This window comes from Colius striatus, chromosome 11 (genome assembly GCF_028858725.1).
Source record: "Colius striatus isolate bColStr4 chromosome 11, bColStr4.1.hap1, whole genome shotgun sequence".
Lineage (NCBI taxonomy): Eukaryota > Metazoa > Chordata > Aves > Coliiformes > Coliidae > Colius > Colius striatus.
This window is the reverse complement of record NC_084769.1, coordinates 2,342,567-2,368,050: the sequence shown is the minus strand read 5'-3', so window position 1 is coordinate 2,368,050 and position 25,484 is coordinate 2,342,567. Positions and strand designations below refer to the sequence as shown.

The 25,484-nt window shown below is 49.0% G+C and overlaps 1 protein-coding gene across 1 annotated transcript; it reads right to left on the bottom strand.

Annotated features, from left to right (window-relative positions):
• Nucleotides 1-19,916: 19,916 nt before the first annotated feature.
• RBM43 (RNA binding motif protein 43) lies at nucleotides 19,917-25,328 on the bottom strand. The gene is made up of 4 exons (XM_062004785.1): nucleotides 25,129-25,328; nucleotides 22,615-22,813; nucleotides 21,819-21,913; nucleotides 19,917-21,744 (listed from the first exon to the last, which is right to left on the bottom strand). Exons 1-4 carry the CDS (start codon nucleotides 25,129-25,131, stop codon nucleotides 20,989-20,991), a joined length of 1,053 nt encoding a protein of 350 aa, XP_061860769.1. The 5' UTR covers nucleotides 25,132-25,328; the 3' UTR covers nucleotides 19,917-20,988.
• Nucleotides 25,329-25,484: the final 156 nt, after the last annotated feature.

Here is a 25,484-nt window from a genome sequence, read left to right as displayed (position 1 = left end):
CTTGAAAGTGAATTCATGTTGTAGTAGCTAAACATCTAGTACCTGCAAGGGCAGAAAATCAGAGCCATGTCGTATGTACTTGATATGGCTTTGCTTGTACTTGTGATTAATGCATCTCTACCCTCTCTGCACTGAGGGAGACATATTTCTTCTGCTCCTTGGGCAAACAGGTGAGGTTTCTGTGGGTTTTGCCTGATTTCCTTTTCAAGCTTCTGTCCTGCCAGAGCCTTTCTCCTGTTCCAGGTCTGTGGCAGGAAACAGTGAGTGTCTGCTGAAACGTTAATTGGTTCATCAGAACCTTTTAGGTATTGTGTTAATAATTAATCCAACATGAGTCAACGTAACTCAACATAGCTGTGTCTCATGGAAAAAGAAAACACAAAGAGGGTGAAAGCTATTCCTACACGTTGCTGTCTGTGCAGGACTGCTCCACGCAGGGCAGATTTTTCTCCACTGAATGTTTAACACACAGTTATTTTCCAGTACAACAGCTGATTATCATTCTTTGGACTTAAGTGAGCAGTCTAATTTATCTTCCATAAACAAATCTCAGCCCTCCTGTATGGTAATATCCACATTTTATCCATGCCTTTAGCATCCAGCTGAGTTTATTCTCCTCTGAGCACGGAGGCAGCACACAGCCCCGCACCTCCACAGCACCTGAGATGAAGTACTGCAACGTGTCAACGTGCTCTGGCAAGAAACTTGAAGACAAAAGGTAAAAAACCAGGAAGAAAGACAGCCCAAGGAAATTAGAAGGTTCTGCATCCTATCATGATGGAAAATCACATCAGCAATTATGCCAAAACTCACTGGTGCATCCTCACCCAGAGATGAGCTGCCCATCCACCTCGAGACTTTAATTTCATAGACCACCAGTTCCTAAGTGAACGGATACAGGGATGTTCTGGACTCCAAACATCCCAGTATATTTTCTTCTCCTCGCTTCACCCCAACATCACTATAATATACTGCCATGCTAAGGGTTAGAGCTGAAAGAGTTTCCTTTTGTCTAAAAGCTCAGCCCTGCTTGTTGCTGCCTGCTGCCCTTCCTGGGGTGCTGGGAAGCCAGCAGAGGTGAAAGAGAATCCCACCCTTACACATCACCCAGCTATTGCTCCAAAGCAAAGTCCTCAAAGGCAATTATCCTCTGCTTTAACCTCTAACAACCTCAGCTCAAAGGTCAGTGCCCAATAAATAAGATTTCTGCTCAACTGTCTAATCACCATTAATCTCGTTAGAGCGATCCTCAGCTCCATCTGTTCTTCCACAGCTCCTACTTGCACTTTTCCCATTGCTTCCACCTCTCTTCTTCCTTTTAATTTCCTAGGACTTCTCCAAGCACATTTATGTTATCTTTTCCTTTTGATGTATTTGGAACCTCAACATATTTTTTTATGTAAAACAAAACTCCGTTTCAAACGCTTCCAACTCCTGAGTCTCCCTCATCCAAGGTCCAACCAAATTGTGTTGAAAATGTCTCTTTTTTAAGTTGACTTCCCACATGTCCTAAACCTCTGCTAAATTAGCAAGATCTATCTTTCCCCACATCCTCATTCTTCAGCCTCTACCCCAACAAAGTCTAGATACAGAAACTTTTGCACCTTTCCCTCTCTGCCATGTTCCCCTTATGTTTTTGTTTTGGCCACTTCTGGGTGTAGATGTATTGAATGCATTCAGCATCTTTTTGGGTTATTTAACCTCTCCTCTTTCTATGCTGCCACGGGTGGTTGTGAGCTTCTCCTTAACAAAAACCAAGCAACTGTTCTCCAAGAAGAAAAACCAAACCAAACAAAGGAGCACAATTATGCTGTGCATTCTCTTTCAGTCTCAATAGTGTTGATTCAGCCAATTGTCTGCTGGGATTTTCTCAACTGCAGGAGAAAGAGATGCTTAAAAGGTGGGGGTGAGGGGGGGGAGAAGAAAAGGAAACCTTTAAAGTAGTGTGTAGAACAAAAGTGGAAGTTTGGAATCCTTACACATGTCATTTTTGTGTCAAATTGTAAAAACCTCTGGCATTATCCCTCTGACAGTACACATGCCTGTACTCTATATTTAGCAGGTAGGAGATAAGCTTAATAGCTAGCTTGCATTTGCCATCAATGCTGCTAGGACAATGCTCTGCTGCTCCACCCTGAACCTCTGTTCACTATTCCAACTGTTATAAAAAAGGAGGAGAACAACCCTAACTCAGACCTTAACTAGTAGTATCCTTCTGTCACAAAGACACTGACACCCAGTCCATTATTGCTACATTCACTTCAAAGGATTACTGGTGAGATCAAAATTGAAATGCCTGGAATGCTTTTTCCCCCTGCTCCTGGTTTTCATGTGGGCAGGAGCCTTAGTCCCTGCGTGTGAGCCTCTTCCCCTCGAGGACAGACCTTTCTGAGGAGCTCTTCTGTTACCTGCTCCATCACTCACTGTGGAGACTCCATTAGATACAGGGAGTAATGGAGCATGATCCTCACTCCTGAGACATGCTGATCTGATTTCCAGGCAAAGAGCACATGTACACTTTCTGCACTGCTTCATTCCTCACCCAGGCTGTTTCCATGCAATGCAGTGATGAGATGTGCTGCTGAGCCAGCCAGGCTTGGGCATTGGTTGGCTCAATGGTGCACTGGAAAGATGAAAAGTGGGTTCTGCTGCTTAAAGCCCTCACCTTGCTAAGAGCTGAACAGGAGCTACAGGGCTTGGAAACCCAGGGTCTGAGTACTTCCCAGCAGGGAGGGGGCGTGATTAGTGTGTTAACAGAAACTTGAAGAGTGCCAAAACCTTGTCTTTTGGTTTTGTGCAAGCAGGATGCCAATAACCACCAGATAAAAGCCCAGAGAAGATGCTCAGGCTGCTGCATACATCAGCCTCAATCTGCATCCACAGCAGGGTTTATGCTGCAAGGACAGGAGAACGCTCTGCTCTCCATCCTGCTTCCACCCTCTTGCCCCTTTCCCAGTCCTACTTAGAGAGGAAAAGCTGGTAACATCCACCTTACCAAAACAGCATTGCATCCTCCAGATACACTGCTCTGCACTACACAGATGTGCAGGCTGGCTCATGGTGCTTGTTAGCAAGGTCACTTTGTTAATGCCCTCAGAGCCATTCAGGAAAACATGGCTTGAATAGTCTCCATTTCCTCCCTATTCTCCTTATTCCCTTTTCCCTACGAACTGTAGGCCAGAGCATACCCAGGCTTTTACTTTCTTGCTCCCAAAAGTGCACAAATATTGTATCCTGAAGAGTTTTCTGCTTTACCCTCTTGTTCAGGGGCCTCATAAAGGGAATAAAGTGCAGCGTTGGGGTAGGACCTTCCCTGCAATATAGACAGAGGCCTGGGTTTGTGCTTTTTCACTCTCCTCTCTTGCTTTTAAAGTGCATTCTGCTCATGTTTACGACTATTTAGAGAAAAATACTCCACTTGCGCTGAGAGCTGGTTATGGACTTGTAATGATGAAATAAAAGGCAGAATGATTTCATCTTGGCTATTGGCGATGGGCTCAGCCAGGCAGTAAAACAGTCCCTGCTGTGCACGTGGGTTGTGCTGAACTGCAAGTCCACAGTGCGTTTGCTGCAGGAGCAGAGGCAGCAGTTAAGCCCTGGATGAGAAAGGGACCATTTAAACAAGAGATAGGTGAGGAAGACTTTAGAGAATAGGAGAGCCCCTCCTCCAGACCCTGGCTCAGGTCGAGGGTTTGGAAACTGCTGGTGGAACGTGGGTCTGAGCAGAGGAGCAGCACCTGAGTGGTTTCCAGTGCAGCTGAGGAAGGACAATTCCCATGGCTGACAGCCCCAGAGCAAAGGGAAGGAGCAGGGCAGGGAGAAGGAGCTATAATCCAATGAAAGGTGTGATTCCACAGGTCACTGAGTTCCCTGGAAAACTGCATGGTCTGGTTGCTGTTTGGAAAAGAAAGGCAAAGGTGAGCATCAGCTTTGGCAGGAATTGGAAGGTGTGTGCGTGAGTGTGTCATTAAACCTTCAGTGAATACTTTGCCCATCAGAGCAGCACATCTGTGTCATAACTGAGCTGCAAGACAAGTCCTTGGGACACATGGCTGCAGAAAGCTTCAGTGACAGGCAAGCAGAGGGATGAGCCAGCTCTAGAAAGCAGCAGAGGAGAAAGCAAGCCTGCAAGGATGCTGCGGTCTGACCTCTCCTGTGTCTCCCACGGGCCACACACTGCTCTAAATGTGCCAGCTGATGTTCCAGCCCTTGAAGGAGTGGCTATCCCTGCTCCCTAAGGCTCCCTCATGGACAGCAGCTGCCTCATTCCCCCATTAAACCCACAGCCTCGGGGTCACACTGTGGGATGGTTTCTGCATTCAAAGGCACCCACACCCTGGGAAGGGGGCCTGGGGCACAGCACAAACACAGGCTTCCCTGGACCATCCATCACCTCTCTTTTCTCCTCTGTTCCTGGCTGATGGGCCTGTGCTGAGAAGCAGGAGCCTTGCCCCTGACATCCTGCAAGGCTTTGGAGTTTAAGAGATGGCTCCCACCCCTCCAGCCTCACCATCCCCAGTGGAATGCCAGCTCTCCCAGGCACTCCTCTCCAGTTTTAGGGACAAGGCAGTCCAAAGCTACTCCCAGAGAAACCAAATTCTCCCTATCCCATCCTTGTAAGAGTGAAACAAACATTGAGAGTTGATGAGATGTCAACTATAGTGCTTGAAAGGAGATTTGGGTCTGAGAGGGAAGGTCTCACAGCCAGCAGCTTTCAAGAGCAGACCTGAAAAGGCCTCAGCTTCTCCAAAAGAGAAGCCTGTTCAAAAGAGAAGTCCTGTTCAAAAGAGACGCCTTTCTGGAGGCTGCTGAATGGCTCTCAGTTTGGTTCAGCACCAAAGTCAGCACTGATACTGCACAGTGCTTAAAACAAAGTACTTGGGGTTAAGCATCTGTTTGGTCAGGGCTGTGGGAGCATTACCAGCTCAGCTGCAGCCTCTTAGAATGGAAATGCCATTCTTCTGTTATCCCAAACTGAGCACTGGTAGCTTTCTCATGCCTGGCTCTGCAAGCCATAACAATGGAGAGCTGAAAGCACTGAAAACTGATTTTCCTTCTCTGCTGTAGATGCAAAGGGGTTTGGCCTTTCCTCCACAAACCCCTAAGGCAAAACTGAGGGGTTTGGGGGGTTACAGCACAGGTCTCACTGATAACCCCTCCACCTGCAAAAGGCAGCTTTGGGAGTGCTCCATGCACCTCTCTGGGGTCCTTTGAGACAGGGAGTTCAGCTCCTTGCTGTCACACTTCAGCAGGAAAAAAAGAGAGGAAACCTTCTCATATTTAAGAGAATTCATTGGTTTCACCGTGCCCCAGGTGGCCCCACACGTCCAAACCTGGAAATCAGTCTTCAATCCACCCCAATCTGAACCAAGAGGACCAAGTCCAGCCCCTTACTGCTAAGCATGGCCTGAGAAATACCTTCTCAACAACATGCCAGGCTTCACCTCTCTGCACACAAAGAAATGACATCAGAAATTACTTCCCTCCATCTCAGTAAAAGCACATTAGGAAAAACTTCCATTTCTAGGGGGAAAGGAAAAAAAGAAGTCTTGACAGCTGTGTTGAAATTACCTCTGGTAATTTGAACTGAGTGGAGAGCTCTTTATATTGGATTGCACCAAAAATGTAAAGCGTGGCACTTATTAAGCTTTTATGTCTGACATTCAGTCTGGTACCTGAAGACATCTTTGGAGCAATCTGGAGATCATGCAGCTAATGTACTTGGAAATGCTAGAATTAGGGATGGTGGAAAGTCATTAAATTCGGAATGAAATGGGCTCTCTTGGTTCTGGAAGGTAATCTTTTAAAAAGTGCCTGTGCAGAAGACAGAAAACATCTCCTATATTAACTGCCTGAGCTTTCCTGATCTTCTTTTAACAGTGACAATTAGCTGACTTGAGAATCACAATGACTTTGCTGTGATTAAGTGGGGGGGAAACCTGCAGACTCCCATAAAAATGAAGCAACCAGCCACAGCCTCTGCCTTTGGGCTTTTTTAGCCTGATTTCAAAGGTTAAAGCAAACAAAAAAAATGCCATGCAAGTGCTGTGATGCTCTGGCAAGCCAAGCTGTTGTCTACCCAGTCCCTTTTAGCAAGAAACATCTAACAGCAGCTCACAAGGCTGCCTTTGAGGGGCAATTGCAAGGAGGGACCAAAATCTCGCTTAGACTAGTCTATAAAAATCCACATACAAATGAAAATGCAAAAATAGCTGAAGGAAAAAATGTCCCTGTAAAGTGTTTAGGCCAAATTAACCAGCCTAGTAATGCTTAGAAGCAGTGTTGCTATGGTTTCATACACCAGCAGGATGCTCTGCCATCTATGTGGAATCCCAGCCCCAGAAAGGATGTTGGATTTACCACCCCACAGCTCAGCAGTGATCCCCCTGGCACGTTCCACCGTGGTTCTGTGCTTGAACAGCATCAGCTACCTCTGCAAGCTCATGCACTGCTCTGCAGGAGGCTGATGGGTGACCCTACAGTGTCAGAGGTGCAGGTGCAACAAGGTAAAAGCCCCTCAGATGCTGCCACTTGCCACACACTCTGGGATCAGCCATGCAAGCAGCACTGGGGACTCACTGAGCAATTAGGGAATCTCTTGGTCAACCTGAGGGCTGAGCTGAGGCTGTGCTTAGCCAAGCAGGCTGCGATTCATTCCCGTGGTGGTGATCTCTGGGTGAACCTTAATGGGCTTTGTGTGAGTATCAAATGCTGCCAAATCTCTGGCTGTGGTGGCCAGCTTCAGCTCTAAGGGTAAGCACCACAGAGGAAAGCAGGAACGTGGTATTAAAAAGAACCCTCTCAAAACAAATCTTGAAGCACAACAAAAGCAAGCCAGTTACAACACAAACACACCCTTTTGTGCCTCCCTGCTGCAGCACTTACCGCAGGGCACATGGTGTGTAAGATCATCCAAGGGCCAGTGCTTCCCAGATAGAAAGATGTGCTTTCCTTTCCTGCTGCTACCAGGGACCTCTTCTGCATTCCACGTGGCTCTCACCTCAATAAGGAGGGCTCTTGCAAACCACTAACCACTCCCATTCACGATGCAGGCAATTGAAACAGATATATCCTGACAGACAGAGGGAAAATAGGCAAGTTGGTTGTGTCTGAGCATAACCACGGGACCAGGGCAGTGAACTAAAAGAGGGTAGAGATATACTAGATATAGGAAGAAACTATTTATGATGAGGGTGGTGAGACACTGGCACAGGTTGCCCAGAGAGGAGGTAGATGCTCCATCCCTGGAAACATTCAGGATTGGGTTGGACAAGGCTCTGAGCAACCTGACCTAGTGAAAGATATCCCTGCTCATTGCAGGGGAGTCATCACTAAATGACCTCTAAAGATCCCTTCAAACCCAAGTTCTATGATTCTATGACCCACTGCAAACCCCACTCCTGAGGTTATTCAGCTGAAGCACATATTCCCAGGCGCAAAGCCTGTGGTGTCATCCCCTGTGCCAGCCCTGTGCCCCTTGGTGGGGACCCACCACATGCACAGCTGGGTGAAGTGTTGCTGACAGACTCATGAAGCCTGCTTTGATTTGTTCAACGAGCTGCTCATTACCAAAGATGAAAGCTAACAAACCTGGAAAGTGCTTAGTGGTGTTTCCAGCACTTCTTGATGTGAAAATAAGAAGACACGTTTCTCCCTTATACATGAGCTCACCATCTCCAGGCTCTGTATGTCCTGAAGCCCTGGGACATCATGTCAGGAAGGGCACCAGGCATGACAGCCAGAAGACATGGTGTCCCAGGGGTGTCTATATATCCCCCTGCTCCCCACCTGCAAAGTCCCATAGCACCAGCATCCCCAGCCAAGGGAGGGGGCCTGTTGGTTACATCGTTAGCTGACATCCAGTTAAAAGCTTTTTAAATGACATTGTAGAGCTGAGAAGGACCATCCCCAAATTCCCCACTGCTGCTGCAGACTCTGCAGTGCAGTTCACACACAAATATCCAGACAAATGTACAAGTCCCTACCCCTGCCCATGGCAAGTCCCCTGTGTAAGCTCAGAACCCCCTGCAGCCCATTCACAAAGGTGAGCCATGGCTCGAAGCTGGGCTGAATAAAGGCTCCCACACCAGAGCTGCGATGCTCAGGGACCCCAGGGCTCCAGCCACTCACCCTCAAATGCCAGGGGGGTCTCATTAACAACATGGGCCTGCCCATTTCTGAACAAGCCCCCTGGATTCAGTGGTAGAAAAGGCTGACTGAAGGAGCTCTGCTCAGCCTCAGCAGGCAGGAGGCACCCAATACACGGTAAAAGGCTCCTAATTATTCCCATGCCCCCAGGTTTTCACACCTCCATCTATTTTCTTTTATATTCAATCCCCCTGTTTTCTTTTTTGGAGTTAATTCTCCTTTTTTTTTCAGGCCAAGAGCAGCACCAATAGGGTTTGTTACACAGCTGAGATGCTCTGTGATTTGGCTGCAGAACAGGCAGGCTTGGGAATGGCACACACAGCATCCTGCATAAAACCACATCTTCAGGAGGGACCGTGTCAGACACAGCAGTTCCTTTCCCCTAAGCAAAGTCTTGTTTGCCTAGTCGATTTTATTGCTTTGGCCAGGGAGAAGTTCCCAAAACCCTTCATTCCTTTCCCATTTAGCCCATTTTCACCAGGTGTTTTCCAGCTCTGTGAACAGCCCAAAGCACAAGCTGCGGGCAGAGGCTCAGGGAAAGCCTGAGTGGCAACACACTGACTTGTCCCCAAGTGTCCTCACTCAGATGCCCCTGCTCACTCCAACACCAGCCTAACACAGGTTTCTCTCTCATCAGAAGCCAGGAAAACGTGGTGTTTAAAGCACAACGCTCTCATGAGCCACGATACACCCTCTACTCTTCTTTTTCTTTAGGCAGCAATTATGATCTCTGCAAATACAGGAGATTCTCAGCAGGTATTGCTTTCACTCTTTGCAATTATCTTTTATTTTCAGGCTTCTTTTTTATCCGCTTTTTCCATTAAATAGCTGGAAGTACACACCTTAAAAGGCAGAGAGCTCAGCACGGAGGGCTTAAGAACACAAATACTGTGTCGGGTCTCGTGCCTGGTGCTCGAGGCTGACTAAGTGTTAATATTTCTCTGCACTGACCTTAGTGTGTTATTGTCAGTTTTTATTCTGCTATTGAATGTGTAGCCTTTGGCAAGCATTTGCCCTCTTTGCCTCGATTTTTCAACCCATAAAGTAACAAAGAAATTGCAACACTTTGGCAGCTATGAAAACACGTGGCATTCGTGCTGATTTTACATACTGCTCACTGGTAAGGAAAAGAATGCACCCATTGCCTCAGATTCCTCAGATTCCATGCTAATGTGCTGGACTATCATGGAAAATATCTCTAGAGGCAAATAGAAATAGCATAAGCTTCGTGGCAGGTGGAACCAAAACCTGACAGCGTGAGGCTGTAGCAAACCAAATCATGTTGCAACAGGAGCCCAGATGAACCAAAGAACATCACCACCTCACGTGTTCCAAACTTCCTAAGCCTGAGGTGCCACAAACACATTTGTAGGAATGATTTTAGACTAGATAGATGTCTTAATATTTAAGATGTCAGGTGGAGTAATATGTAAGTAATTATGTTTTGTCTTTCATTGAGTCTTTGTCAGGGGTACAGACTGATGGCCCTGGAGATTGAAAGCTTCTGTCTAGGCAGTGAAAACATTGATTTTTAACACAGGGAGCACGAGCTTTCCCCACCACCCTTTCCCAAAAGCATGGCTGATCTATTGAGCTGGGGCTGAAGCCCATCCAGAAGAGGAGTCCTCCCTCTGACAGCCTATGGAGACACGTGGGTGTGAGGAGCACGTGGAGCTGGTGTCCTGGGTGGTGGTGAACTGGTGCTGGTATGGAGCCCAGCCTCAGCAGTGCTGCTCATATAGCAGTTAATACAACCCTGCCATTGCTGGGTGCCTCTGCCTTGGCAGATCTACCACAAACAGGCAGTCTGGGGTCACATTTCCAACCAGCCTGGGACATGCAGAGCAGCACAATTCAACCTCTCCCAGACCTGGAGTAAAGGCAATGGGAAACTACTGATAAATGGACTGAGAAACAGAGGTGATGAAGGTGATTTTGGGAGAAGGCTCCCAGGGGAGGGAGGTACTGGTGCAAGTGCCAAGTCAATCTACATCAGAGAAGAATAAAAGCATGACAGCCTTGCTGCTTGCCTGGACATGACTGAGTACTGAGGATTCACATAATACCACCTCGTTTTTGGGAGACAGGCTGCACCCCTGGTCACCTGTAGCCTCCTGGGAGATGCACTAAATCATTAGGCAGCCTGGACTGGCACAAGCTGTTGACTCCCAAGGTGGAGAGACCTTTTTCCCCTTTCTAGCAGTTGCCCCTGTGTTTGGCAGAGCCCTGTGTGGTCTCATGTGCTGCCCTCCAAAACTCACACATCTCATGACAGGGGATGAAGCACCAGCTCCTTGCAGGGTGTTGGGAAACTCAGGCTGACCTCAACAGCAGTCTAAAGTCAAGGAGGAAGGACTTCTGCTCCTAACCAGCTGCCAATACTGTGCTCCAGCCTTGTCTGTATTTATTGCCCAGTCATACAACAGCACAAATTCAAGTATCAGTTCAGGGCAGACCACAATTCATCAGCCAGCCATTAGCTGATGAATTAGCCATTAGCCCTGGAAGCTTTGCAGGACTATTGATATCTATTCCCTGATGCAAACACTAAGATGAATGAACATTGCAGTTTTATCTGCTCACTCATAGCTTTGTACAGTTGTGAAGAACCTGCCAGGCTCACTTAGCAGCAATATCTGACAATCCTGCTTTGTTTTGCCCAATTTCCCTATTAAAGAATGTCAGTTGGTTGCAAAGTAATTTGTGAACAAGAGAATATGCCATGTGAAGGGAATGAAACCATCTCTCAAGCTCCCAGGCCTGCAAGAAGTCATTCATCCTGTCAAGGAAAAAAAAAGAGTTTAATTGAACTGCATGATATAGAAAAGGTGTTTCTTCCAGAAACTCCAGAACACACTGCTCTGTGCTTTTGCCTTCCCTGCTTTGGTCAATCTTCCCCAGCTTGGCCTCTCCTGACAGAGCCCATTCCACGTGTCATCCTCACCTTACTCAATTAGCAGCAGCCCACCACAGCTATTTGAAAGGGAAAACTTTTCAGTGTGATGAGCAGATTGTTCCAAGCTGGGATTGCAACAGGAGGAGAAACAAAAAGCTCTGAGAAATACCAGTGAGCATTATCAAAAGGGTGCTTGAGGCTCACGTGCCAGAGCTGCAGCTACGGCTGCGTGCAGCCATCGTGATTTGCTGATCCTGAGGCTCCTTAGTGGAAACACAGCTGCTTTCTCCAGGGAATTGTCAGCCTCTTGATGTAATGCTGACTTCTGGGGGGAAAGCAGCTTTAATTACCACCTGGAAAAAGACAGCAAGTGTTTACAAGTTGCAATAGGGTCTCCCCTGGGGAAAAATACAGAGCTTTCTTAACTCTTCAGCACTGCCACACAGATACTTATTTTCTTCTGTTTGTACTTGGGCAAAGCCTGGGAGTGATGATGGATGTGCCTCGATAGGTGGAGAGGTTTTCCTTCTCCTCTACTCTGCCCTCATGAGACCACATCTGGAATATTGTGTCTGGTTCTGGGCTCCTCAGATGCAGAAGGACAGGGAGCTGCTGGAGAGAGTTCAGTGCAGGGCCACAGAGATGATGGAGTGGAGCATCTCTTGTGACGAAAGGCTGAGGGAGCTGGGGCTCTGCAGCTTGGAGGAGCCTGAGGGGTGACCTCATTCATGGTTACAAACACATAAAGGGTGGGTGTGAGGAGGCTGGAGCCAGGCTGTGCTCAGGGATGGCCAATGACAGCACAAGGGGCAATGGGGACAAGCTGCAACAGAAGAGGTTCCAAAGAAACACAAGGAAAAGCTTCTTCCCTGTTGAGGTGAGGGAGCACTGTCAGGGGCTGCCCAGATGGGCTGTGGAGGCTCCTTCTCTGGAGACATTCCAACCCAGCTGGGTGAGCTCCTGTGTGCCCTGCTCTAGGTGGTGCTGCTCTGGCAGGGGGTTGCACTGGGTGAGCTTTGCAGGTCCCTTCCAAGCCTTGAGATTCTGTGACTGGCTGATACAGCACAACTGTCAGTTGACATGAAGATAACCCAAAGAGTTGATGAAGCTCAGGCCCAGGTGCTGAGTAAATCAAGTGCAGCTCACTTGCAAGCCTCTGGCATACTCCTTTTGAACACTTCAGCTTGGTGGCACTCCCAGCCTGCAGTACTGGTTGCTGAGCTAAATGGGTCAGGAGCACTAGCACCTCATTGGGAAGGTCTAGATCAGATATCAGGGCAATTGCAGGCTCTTGAAATCCTCAGGGAAGTAAATCATGCCTCACCTACAGTTGTACATCTGGGATACTTGTCCTAGAGCTGGAAGAGATCTGTTAGACACGCAAAGGTTTTGCTTTGTGTCTTAAGTACTGGGAAACTTGTGGGAATGCTCAGGATGCACACCTGTGAACCAGTCTGCAGCAAGCACGCTGCATGGAAACTGGAAACCCAAGGACAGTTTTACCCACTGACCTCAGTGGCACTGGATGCATGTCCCAGGAATAGCTCAACAAGGGCTCTTGCAGGAGAGGCATCACCAGCCCCTTGGTGCCTTCCTCTGCACTCCCACCTGGACAGAGTAGGCAGGTGAGTAGAGACACAAGAACTTCACTGAAAAGGTAGCCAGAATCCAGATTTATCCAAGATTTGTCATCTATGCCGCTCATCCAGGCACCCTGTGCAGTAGGGAAGGCTAGGGATGCTATCAGCAGGGAACACCACACATCCCCTGTTCCCAAGAGGGATAAAACATCCCTGAGAAGAGACTGGCTGTCCCCAACAACTGACTGACAACTGGGCACCTGGTAAGATAAACATCATTCCTGAAGATCTCTTATTTCATTAGGTATGCAACATGGGATTCCCACACCAGCCCTGCAAGTGTGGAGGCTCTTCAAGGTTACTCAAGTTAAAAACCTGAAAACAAGACACAAAGAGCTAAAAATGTAGCACAGGCCCCAAACCAGTAAGGCTTTAAATACCTTCTGTGAGTCTGATGACATTGCACACCAAGTTCACCACTGTGTCTGGTACCCAAACAGCTACAGCCCACAAAGAGTTGAGGTGTTGCCAAAGCTGGCCTCATTTCTGCAGCATCACTGCTGTGCACTCCAGAAAGCCAAGCACAGCTCTGGGCCGGTGAGTCTGCTTTAATAGGAATGCAAAGTGGTGTGGGAAGAAGGGGAGGGAGCCAAGCAGCTGGCTTCAATTAATCATGGGCTCTGGGGGAGGCTGGGAGGATGACTCTGGGGTGGTGAAGGCCAGGCATCATTGGCTGGGGAGAGGGATAAGGGAGGGAGGTGGGTGGTGTGGCAACCTCAGAGCACCGGGGAGCAGTGATGGGGAGTGAGGGGGTGGCTCTGCAAATAGCACCGAGCCAACAGCCAGATAAATACAGTTATTTTGGTTGGGATTTCAGGAGGGTTTGATAGCTGTGGTTGGTGTAAGTACTGTTATTCTGTGGGTTTGCTTAATCTTGCCATCTTCAGGTTCTCTTTTTCTATTTCTTTCCTCTGCAGCTAATTCATTCTTGTTTGCCAGCCATGGGAGAGCTGATGTGTGGGGAAAAATACTCCAGCTCCTAGCAAGAGCAGCATTTGTGCCCACGTTTTTAAGTGTGTTTTTGAAAGCCCAGGTTAAAGCTGCATCTGTTTAACGCTGTGCACACAGGTTTTGCTGCTAAATGAGGCCCCACCCCTGAAGGACCATCTCTTCTCCATGTGAATAACATCGTACCTCCCTCTGTCTCTACCCTATGTAAATAAAACTGCAGCCCCTCCAGGCCTGTCAGTGCTAGGCATTAATGAGCCTGCAGAATCGTTTCTTCTCTCATTTGGTTTGGCAGTGCAGATGCTGAAGCCTCTCAGTGTGTTATTCAGAAAGTTTGGAAAATGTAAAGCATGCCTGAGAGAGATGCCAAATCCCTTAGCTCATGGGAGAAGCCTTCCTGAGGCTTACAGGGGGGAACAAAGCAGGCTCCGCGGTGCTTACTGTGTGCATTAAAGCCTTCCAGTTGTTAAGAACTGGCTGTGTCTGCACAAGAGCTATCTGCTAAGAAACAGAAGCACCCAGATGATGGTAACAAGGGTTGAGTTTCTGCAAAGTGAAGTCCCCATGTGCAGGCCAGGCAGAGCACGTCTGTTTGCAACACCGCAGGGAGATGTTGCTTTTATTGTGATGCTAGGGAAGAATTTGGCACAATCCATGCCACAGTGGAAGGGGAGAGCTTTAATGTTATGTTTTTAAGGATGTCTCAACTGAGGAGGAGATGGGATGAGTTATTCTCAAAGGGTTAAATGCCTGAATGCAGCCCTGGCCTCAGGCTGGCAGTCCCTCTCCTCCAAAGCTCTTGTATCTGATGGGATGTGGAGGAGAGCAGGAGCTTGAGAGCAGTGCAGGTAAGCTGGGGTCCAAGTGCAGCTTTCCACAGCAGGTCCTCACCTCTGAGGGATGGGGGTCAGTGGGGAGCATCACCCTCAGTGCAGAACCAGCAGCTTTCACTTGCTCTTCCTTCTGGTAACCCCCTGCCTCAATGCAGGGGCACAGGGGAGGCACCAAGCTGACCTGCCCTGCCTGACAAGGTGCCACCTTGTGCTCACCTGGGTCTCTGGGAGCTGAAGTAATGATGTCTAACAAGGGATTAATTCCAGCAGTGCTTGGTCATGCCCAGGTTTGGTGTGAAATCACTGAGTGCTTGATTTCCTCACCTGGTTTTGTATAACCTTGAAAGAGGGTGATGTAAGAGCACCTCAGGAGTGATGCCAGACTGGAAGGGATTAGTCCCAACACCTTCTCCAGGCAAACATGACCTGAGCTCTGCACCCAGCAGCTAAGGAGTGGAGCAGGACCTGTTCCTGGCATCTCTTTCTTCGGCCAGATGCAGTTGCGCAGGACCCCAGCAGACTTGGGGATTTCAGCTCCAAAGCATCTGGCTCCCTCTTGTGCTCCCCGTGTTTATGGCAGGAGAAGTCAGATGGGACAAAGTCTGGCTACTGGAACCCACAGGAGACCGTGGCCCCTGCTCATCTCTTTGTGTCCAGCCCGAGAAACAGACCACACCAGCAGCTCTGAGTGGAGACCTGACCCGCTATGGACCGTACTCTGGCATCCTTGAGCTTGCCAGGAAACACCAAGCTGTTCCTGGAGCACAGCTAGGGAATAGGCTGTGCAGCTCCATATGCACCACAGCTGCTTGTGGCTTGCTGAGGGATGAGTTGTGGCTGTCAGGCAGAGCTTCTACCTTGGAGACAATCCCCCCTTCTTCTGCAGCAGTGGCTCCAAGCGCCAGCACTGCCATCTGTACGTGCCACGCTCAGTCTCCTCTGTGCTGTCAGGAATTTAAGGGGTAGGGATGTGATTTCACTTGTACAAACATGACAGAACTTGGGTTTTCCACTGTTTTCTGCACCTTTTTTTACAATGTCCTCTGTGTAGCAGAGCCAGACTGCTCCTGTTACAGAGGTGGCTGCAGTAACGAGTGGGGAAATCCACCTGGAAAACAGCTTCACCGCAACGCTCCAGCAGCAGGGGCTGCTGGTGAGAGCCAGGATGCCTTCTGAACTGAATTGCTTTCAGGACACTTCTTTAAAGGTCATTAACGGGTGTCAGGAGACAAACCAAAGCTGTGTTAGGTGAAGCAGAAAGGGACTTGTTTTACAGCTCTATAGCTAAGGAAAAAGTAAGTATAACCAGCCTGGGCTCTGTCACTTCTGAGTTGTGCAGTTTTGAGTCAATTTCTCTTTTCTTTGATTGTAATTAAAATCAATCATGATTTTTTCTTCTCCCTTAGCCAAATTGCCTGGTTGTCTTCAAGCTGCCTGCTGCAGAAACCAGGGAAGACTCCTGTCCTCCAATGGTAGGTGAAAAATGGTCAAGTACCTACCTGTGATTTCACAATGCTCTTGGTAGTGAAAAGGGGTCTGAAGCTGCAGCACATTGAAGGGCAGAAGCCCAAAGGATGAGGAATGAGTTATTTTGAATCCAATTGGATAGGAGCCACAACTGCTCTGAACACCCACCAGCCACACCAAAGGAGGGGAAGAAATCACCGCAGGAATGTTGTGCAAGGCAGAAGGAATTTCCCCAGCGTTGGCTTGGCCCTGCTCTACAGCTGCTTTTCTCTAGCACAAGATGTGCAACAAAACAGCAATGTGTGTGTGTGTGTGTGTGTTTGTTTGTGGAGCCTCCTGAGAGCCAAGCAAAAGCCTGGGATGCAGTGAGTGCTGAATTCATCTCCTCCCCCTCTGTGGGAGCACGTCCCCAGCCGACCCCGGCGGGCTGCAGGTACTGACTCACACACCACCCCCAGCTCACCCACGGCTGGGGGACTCTTGCCTGATTTCATCTGGGTTGGGTTTTGTTCTTCAGAGTGTCCAGCGTGGCTGGGTGAAGATTGGAAGCCTAAAAGTTGTCTTAAAAAAGAATGTGTAGGGAAAAGAAACAGCATTAGCACCAAAGAAGTCTTTCTTTAAGAGGCATGGCTCCCCAAGCAGCAAGCACCTCTTCCTTAAGCCTGCCATGCCAGAGGGACATTTCCTTTCAGGAGGCAGTGACAGGTCCTTTGTAGCTCATGCTTTTCTAACAGATGCACAGAGGAAGTTTCAATGCAACTCAAAAGGTGGCAGAGGCAGTTCTGCATGACAACAATTAAACCTGCAGGAAGGTTGGCTTGGGGTTGGGGTGTTTTCCTTCCCCAATGGAACAACCTCCCTGCAGTAGGAACTGAATGCACCTTTCACATTGCATAATTAGATGCACAGGTCCATGCAGTGGGAATTGAATGCACCTTTCACATTGCATAATTAGATGCACAGGTCCATGCAGTGGGAACTGAATGCACCTTTCACATTGCATAATTAGATGCACAGGTCCATGCAGTAGGAACTGAATGCACCTTTCACATTGCATAATTAGATGCACAGGTCCATGCAGTGGGAACTGAATGCACCTTTCACATTGCATAATTAGATGCACAGGTCCATGCAGTAGGAACTGAATGCACCTTTCACATTGCATAATTAGATGCACAGGTCCATGCAGTGGGAACTGAATGCACCTTTCACATTGCATAATTAGATGCACAGGTCCATGCAGTAGGAACTGAATGCACCTTTCACATTGCATAATTAGATGCACAGGTCCATGCAGTGGGAACTGAATGCACCTTTCACATTGCATAATTAGATGCACAGGTCCATGCAGTAGGAACTGAATGCACCTTTCACATTGCATAATTAGATGCACAGGTCCATGCAGTGGGAACTGAATGCACCTTTCACATTGCATAATTAGATGCACAGGTCCATGCAGTAGGAACTGAATGCACCTTTCACATTGCATAATTAGATGCACAGGTCCATGCAGTAGGAACTGAATGCACCTTTCACATTGCATAATTGAATGCACAGGTACAATGGGAAGTAAAGGAGGCTTTGTCCTCCCTTTGCCATGCCACAGCAGCGGTCCCTTTGTGTCACTGATGGCAAAGGGATCCCAGTAAATCATTTTTCCTCCCTGCACCTCCCCCATCCCCTCCAGACAACGAGGAGATTGCTTTTGTCTCCAAACGGTATCATATTTTCCTGCTAAGGGAAGTCAAATTGCCTCTTGAATCCTCAGGTTTTCAGGAGACAGAAAATGGTGTTTCCCCCACTGACTGCAGTGGGGAGGTGCCAGGAACACGAGCTCAGGTTGTGCTGCTGTTTGGGAGCTGGTTTCATTGCTGAGGCTTTGTCAGTAGGAGTTGTGCCATAAGTCACACTGTATCTTTACAACAGGAACTGTGATGCTCGTGCTGGCAAAGGGCAGCAGCATCAGCACAGCAAGAGGGACCAATATTTTGTTGAGGTCCCGTGAGCCATTTCCCTGCTCAAATGAAAATAAACATAGTGGGGCAGCAAGGAGGGTTCAGATCCAGGAATAACACCTGATATGGTTTCCCAGGTGTCTTCCAATAGACACAAACCCTAAATGCCTTTGTCAAGTGGAGTTTAACAGAGCTTGCCATTAAAACACCAGTGTGAATGGGAGCAGGCAAGTCTCTCGCCAGACCTAACACAGATTTGGTTTGTTCTATTTAAGTATTCATGGCACTGAGAAATTCAGACTCTCTTTCTTTTGCTAAACACCTATTGTTCTCCACGGTATCTGCGTTGTGAAGGAAGGAACAAAGACGTGTTTCCCTCGTGATGTTACTCTCCTGAACCACTGCTGATGTTTTACAGCAATGCTAGTCAGTCCTGGTGGATCACAGCTTGCTTTTTCCCTTGCTAGAGAAAGCAGGTTCCTCTGCAGGGATCATTTTAAATGTAGCTCAGTCACAGCCTCTCTCCATTCACTAGTAAAGACCCTGTGCTGCTCTGCCCTCTCACAGCTACAAGGTGACAAAGATGGGGTGTCTCTGGCCAGTGCTGCTGCAAATCTGACATGAAAAAGTAGCCTGGGAAAGCCTGGAGGGTAACAATAGCTGCTATTTACTAACCCGCCCCAGCCCCACATCCCTATTTGCTGGGCACTCCATAAACAAAACAACCAATGCAAGGCTCTTTTTGTGTAAAGACATGGCATCCTCGGTACGGGAGGAGGGATGGCAGATGGGAGAGCACCGGGAAACAATGACACAATGCTGGCTGGGGGGTGGGAAAGGGACAAAGTGGCAAAGGGAGATGGGCACATGAGTCCAAGGGGAGCTGCTACAGCTGAGCCAGGATCCAACAATCAAATGGTTCAGTTTGTGACTGAAAATGGTTCAGTCAGAATGACTTGACCTGCACAGCACCCGTCCCAGTGCTGCAAACTGTGCTGCGGGCAAACTCTGCTCCAAAAAGCGCTGCTCGGCCAGTAGTAACCAGCCAGGATTCAGAGCACCAGTGCCACTGGCTTTCCAGCCCAGCCTTAAGCATTTAATGAAGCAAATGGGAAATAGCATCATGGAATCAGAATCCCAGAATGTGAGGGGTGGAAGGGCCCTGCAGAGCTGCTCCAGCCCCTGCTACAGCAGGTTCCCCCGGCTCAGGGGGCACAGGAATGTGTCCAGGTGGGGCTGGAAACCTCCTGAGAAGGAGCCTCCACACCCTCCCTGGGCAGCCTGGGCCAGGGCTCCCTCACCTCAGCACCAATTTTCTCCTTGTGTTTAAGTAGAACTTTTTGTGTTCCAGCTTGTGCCTGTTACCCCTTGTCCTGTTGCTGGACACTACAGAAAAAAGTGTCACCCCATCCTCCTGACACCCAGCCTTTAGGTGCTTAGAAGTGCTGGCAAGGTGCCCCCTCAGCCTTCTCTTCTCCAGGCTGAGCAGCCCCACGGCTCACAGCCTGTCAACCAGAAAAAGCTGAGGCTCTTCAGAAAAGAGAAGGGAAGTCCAATCCATACACTAGGAAAGAGCACTAATTTCATTAAAGGATTATCCCTCATAGAGGATTTTCTCTCTTACAAGGTTGAGAAACTCTCCCCTCTTTGCTTAAGCTCTGTGGGAAGAACCCCACACAGCCCGTGGCTGGGCTCTGTGGGGAGCAGACAGGGGCCTGTGGCTGGGCTCCCATCCTCAGCCCCACCTCCCAGCTCCTTGCTGAGCTACTGGGGAACTTTAAGAGATTAAGCCTTTAAATACTATCCCCCTCCCCTTTCCAGTTCAGCAGAGTACTTAAGCTCATCATCTTCCCACTTTGTCAGTACCTTTTAATACGCAGCACGGGCACTAGCTGAACAACTTTATCTCTCATTGGCACAACTGCAATGGATAATCAGTCCTGACAAGGGAAAAAAGCATTTCTTAGGCTTTAGGTTTGGACTGCCAACCAAAACTCTGGGGGTTGGTTAAAAGAACACAGACACAGTATTTTGTGTAATGCATTTCTTTAATGGCATAAAAACTGAAACCTCTTACTGCACATAGAAGAGCCAGTGCTCTATAAGCCTGGACAAAGTGTTCTGGGCACACTGGAATCACTCAAATAAAAGTTCTTTTCTAAATTGGTTCTAGAAAAAGTCTAAACTGTTGGGACTTTTGTCATGGATACAGAAAGGCATAAACAGGATCTGATTCGTGAGTCTAAATGCCCCAACACCTTCACATCAAAGCTTCAGATATACTTTAATGGCCAAATAACATGCTGTCAAGGGATGATGTAGATGCTGTTATAGCTGGGGAAAAAAAAAACCCTCACTTTATTGCTCCTATGAAAAGAAAATGGTCTGGACACACTCCCACATGAATGTCATGTCATGAATGTTCTAGGTGAACCTGCTTTGGCAGGGGGGTTGGACTGGATGAGCTCTAAAGGTCCCTTCCAACCCCCACCATACTGTGATTCTATCATTTTCTACTGTCATGAACTTCCAATGCCATTTTCTAAGGTCTTTCTCAGAAGGTGACAAGCCTGTCAACTCAGTCAGCACTCCACCCCCTCTCGTGTCAAAGCTCTACTGCCTTTGTGCATCTCAATGACAATAACTCCCTTCTGCAGATAGAGGCAACACAAAAAGGCCACCACTCCTGCCTTCCACGGTCATCTCCTTGCACAAAGAAACGCAACTCATCTTCAGTGCATTATTTCCTATCAGGTTGCCTCCCCCAGCACTGTCAGTCTGAGTTCTCACACTCATGAGAACGCTGTAAAACACTTTCTTTCCTCATCATACGCTTCCTGACAGCGAGACGGAATGAGTGTGCACGTGCCCAGACTGCAGGTAACAACAGGGAAAAAGTGGCTGCATCTGGACAAGAGAGGCCTAACTTCTTCAGACTCTAAGCTCACAAGAGATACAGAGATTACTTGTTTCCTGTTCTGAACTTGATTTGGTATTTGAGGGGAATGTTCAGGTATAGAACCTCCAACCTGTGAGCAGGAGAAAGGCGACACAGAGCACAGCTTGTACCTGGAAGCGTGGTGTGTAACAAAACACAAACACTAACTTTCTACCTGCCTACTTTCTACCAGGCTCTGAATCCTGCTGCTCACTTCCTTTGTGAACTGGAAAACGTCAGAAGAATCTCCTATAACGTCAATGTGAGTATCACAAGCAACAACCAGAACAAAAGGGTACCGGGGTTTCAGACCCTCACACACGGATTTGTATTTCTGCTTTGCAGCCCAGCTCTGCTCCTCAAAGCTGATCCTTTCTTTACGTAACATGTCATGGAGTTTCAGGGAGCAGCTTTCAATTTTCTCTTTGACTCTCAACACCTGCCCAGCACCAGAGCTACTGCCAGCATTCTCAATGCAGACTGTAGTTACATCACCATCAGTGAAGGCAGAAATTACGACGTCATCCTTTAGCAGGGACATCTCGGGATCAAAGTGCTTCATGTAGTGATATATATCTTTGTCAAGAACCACCACTTCTTTGTCCCCATCTGCACCACGAACGAAATTATGTGTCTGCGTGGTCAGTCTGTGTTGCTGCAGCCTCCTCCTTGGTCTCTGGTGGGATTTACTTTCTTCTCTCTTGTCCTCCTCTGAAAGGGATGATGCTTTTAGTAAGAGAAAGTCTCTTAGTAACTTGATTGCTGGAAATGACCCTTGAACGGAAATGTGCCCGTTGGGCTGCAAAGGACCAAAGCTCAAAGCTGTGCTCTTCTTCTTAATTTCCTGTATCAGATCTTCTAAAACAAACTGATCTTTGAAAACTGACATGTTGAGGACAGAAGTGACACAGCTGAAGACCTAGAATTTGGAATTGGAGAAGTTAGGTACCAGTTAACACAGCAATGGAAGCAGGACTAGGGCAACGAGCTTACGTTTTCACAGTAACGGGTTACTCTCAGTGGGTAGCATCTGGACAGCCTCTTGTCTTCCAGTCGATGTTCATCCTTCCTTAGAACACTCTCTACAACTGAGGAGAGAGCCAGATTCAGTTGTGCTGTAAGATAACGCTCCATTGCCAGGTTGGTGGCAGAACACAGGAGTTTCTCTTGATGCTCCCTCTAACAGTTTCCCACACATACACACAGGGGTGACTCAATATTCTTGCCTAATTCTTTAGGTATTAGTTAAAATTTTTCAGAGAGAGAGGGAGGCCTGTCTTTTTAGACCATTAAAAACCATTTCACTGTGAGGGTGAGGGATCCCTGGCCCAGGCTGCCCAGGGAGGGTGTGGAGGCTCCTTCTCGGGAGGTTTCCAAACCCGCCTGGACACTTTCCTCTGTGACCTGATCTAGGTGGGACCTGCTTTGGCAGGGGGGTTGGACTGGATGAGCTCTAAAGGTCCCTTCCAACCCCCACCATCCTATGATTCTATGACTTCTTCTCAAAACTTTGTCTACGAAAACCTTACCTGTTACTGCACGGTATGAATTTACTCCTAAAACCAATCACAAGCAGCACTCAGCACGAAGCCTGTCCAGAGTCATGACTTCAGTGAAGTGAAATGAACTCCTAAGACTTTGTCTGACTAAAAAAGAGGTGTTAGTCTCCCTGTTCTGTAAAATCCCAGCATGAGTAAACAATCTGAAATCATTTGGTTTAGGGTTAACATTCCAGGGTTCATTCTTTGAAGGGGCAGCTGTATTTACTGTAGTACATTAACCTAAATACCTTCTGGATCTTCAAAAGTTACATATGCAACTCCTTTTTCCTCTGTTGGATACATTACTTCTTCCACATCTCCACCGTTGTTCTTTGACATTTGGAAATGGATCATCAGTATGTCAGCCATGACATCATTGTGCAGGAGCCCGTCTGGAACGCCAGCGACCACAACTCTCCTGGCTGATTTAGCAGCTTGTCCTGTGGCCTGTGAGCAGAGACACAGCGCAGCTGACCTCCCGTGGAGCTTACCCACATTCACCCTGGTCACACAAGTCACTCCCCTTCCTCTTGCACAGGCAACATTTAGTAGGTAATTAAGAAGACTGCTGAATCAGATTTCAGGGAACACCAGACCTCCTCAGGCACTTTTCCATTACCAGTGCAGTAACAAACAGCAGGACTTTGAAGTGTAATTTACACCCTCTCACTGGCTTCTCCCTCTCTCTCTCTTTTTTTAGAGCAGTAAAAATTAGAACTGAATGTAACAGTTTCTCAAACGAAAGGGGCAGTGTCACACTGATAAAGTTGTTTCCTCTGCTTCTAACATACAGAATTTGGAGGCCCTGCTCTGGCAGGGGGGGATTGGACTGGATGATTTTTCAAGGTCCCTTCCAACCCTCAAGATTCTGTGAATTTAAATTGTCTTGTCTGAGTGGAAGGGTCAGATTCACCGTCCTTACTCCTTAAACTCCTGAGAGCTGGGATCCAGGGTCGTGCTCTGGCTCGTCTCTTTCTACCTATCAGATGGATAACCTTGTCCAAGTGGAAGAACACAATCCCAGCCATCTGAGACTTGCAGTGTGTACAACAACTAACTGCACACATGATTGTCATCAGGGCCAAACCTCCCCACGCTGCAAAACGAAACCTGTCCTAGATAGGATTTCCATCCCTGTCTCGTGAAGAAAAGCACATTTTCTCTCCATTCTTATTACAGAATCACAGACTCTCAGGGGTTGGAAGGGACCTCAAAGGATCATCTAGTCTAGCACATAAGCAGTAAATATTTCACTGGGAATATCACAGCAAAATGACTGGAGATGGTGGAGGAAATTTGGAAGTGGTTTGTTGACTTTATGGAAGAAAGAAAATCATGTAGTATGTCGTTCCCATATTCATGGGAACAAACCACCAACAGCTTCAGAGCCACTCTGCTCCAGGTCACTCCCTCCATCTAAATTCTTTAGACTTCTCTCACAAAGTTCCTTCTGGACCTGGGCTGCATAAAACATTAGGGCCAGCACAACAGTTACAATGCCTGCAGAACATGCCACCACTGGGGGCGAATGCTCCACTGGCGTGAGGAGAAAGGCTTGTGGACCACCACCACAGTGTTTGTGCAGGGAGTGAGTGGGGAGAGGGGTTCAATGAGACTGTGCAGCCATGGCAAGCTGTTCATTCACAAAGGCATCAGGCGCTTTTCTTTATCACCCATCAAATTTAAAGAGCCGGGAGCTTTAATTATATTAGGCAATTATTTTGGTGGTAATGTTCGTGTGAAAGCAAGTTTGTGCAGTAATGAGACAACACGAAGAGCATATAAACAGGGTGCTTTGGAGACCGAGGGAGCTGTATGCAGGGTTTTCTCACGCCTCCCGCAGCTGATGCAGCCCCTGCAGGAGTGGGAGCACTCAGCTGCCAGACGGCATCTCGCACCTTGCCAGCTGGTGTTTGGGAACAACGTGTCTACCATTGGGGTTAGGAAAAAAAACCCCAAAGCACAAACATACAACTGAATCACTGGATCACTAAGACGAGTGATGTGGAGCTGCAGAGGGTGTGCAGTGACAGGGGAAGGTGGAGTGACAGGGTGAGGGAGCCCTGACCCAGGCTGCCCAGGGAGGGTGTGGAGGCTCCTTCTTGGGAGGTTTCCAACCCCACCTGGACACGTTCCTGTGCCCCCTGAGCCAGGGGAACCTGCTTGAGCAGGGTGCTGGGTTCAATGAGTTCTGCAGGGCTCTTCCCAGCCTGTGATTCTATGAAAAGGACAAGAAGCAGTGCTGGCCACAGGCTCCTGTGCACCGCCAGCCCCGCACGGTGCCTGCTGCTTCCTGCCAGGCGCCTGCTCCGCAGCTCCAGGCTCACAGGAGACGGGCTGATGCGGGCATTAACCCCTGCGCCTCATCGCTTCATTAAAATGAGTGCGTACGAGCACTCGTGGGAGGGACATCGGACATGCTGCTCACGGTGACTGCCGCTGGGCCAGCGCAGCAGGCCGCGGCTCGCTTCAGTGCGGGCACGGAGCGAGGGACGGCCACGACTCACACGCTTCCCCCCCCGCCGCTCCTTTGAGCCCTCCGAGGCCTTCCCCAGGCGGAGCAGGACAAGGCCGCTCTGTCCCCCGCTGCCCGGCGGGACCACCCGCGCTGTGAGGCGGCTCCGGAGGCGGGAAGGCCCGGCACAGCCTCTCCCGCGTCCCCTTGGCGGCGTCCCCGCCCTTCCCCGAACCCCCCGGCCCTAGACGGGGCGGCGACGCTCCCGCCACGGCCCTGCCCGCCCCGTCCCTCCGCGGGCACTTGCCATGGCTGTCGCTCCGCCGAGGTGGGTGTCCGGGCGGCGTGCGGGGCCCTGCGGGGCGGCTGCCTGCCAAGCACGGCCCGGCCCGGCGCCTCCGCCGCGGGGGCACTGGGAGGGGAGGAGAGGGGAGGGCCCGGCCCGGCCCGGCTCGGCGGGGAAACCGAAACAGGAGAAAGCGAAACGGCGGCCGCTGCGTTCCGGGAAACGGCAGCGCCCGTGGGGAAGCTCGGCCAGGAGCGGAACCCCTCGGGATTCAGCGACGCTGCCATGGCCCGGCCTGCCTGCTCCTGGGGCTCTCGGTGCTCGGGGGGCAAGAAGGCCAAGGGCAGCCTGGCTGGGATCAGCAGTGGGGTGGCAGC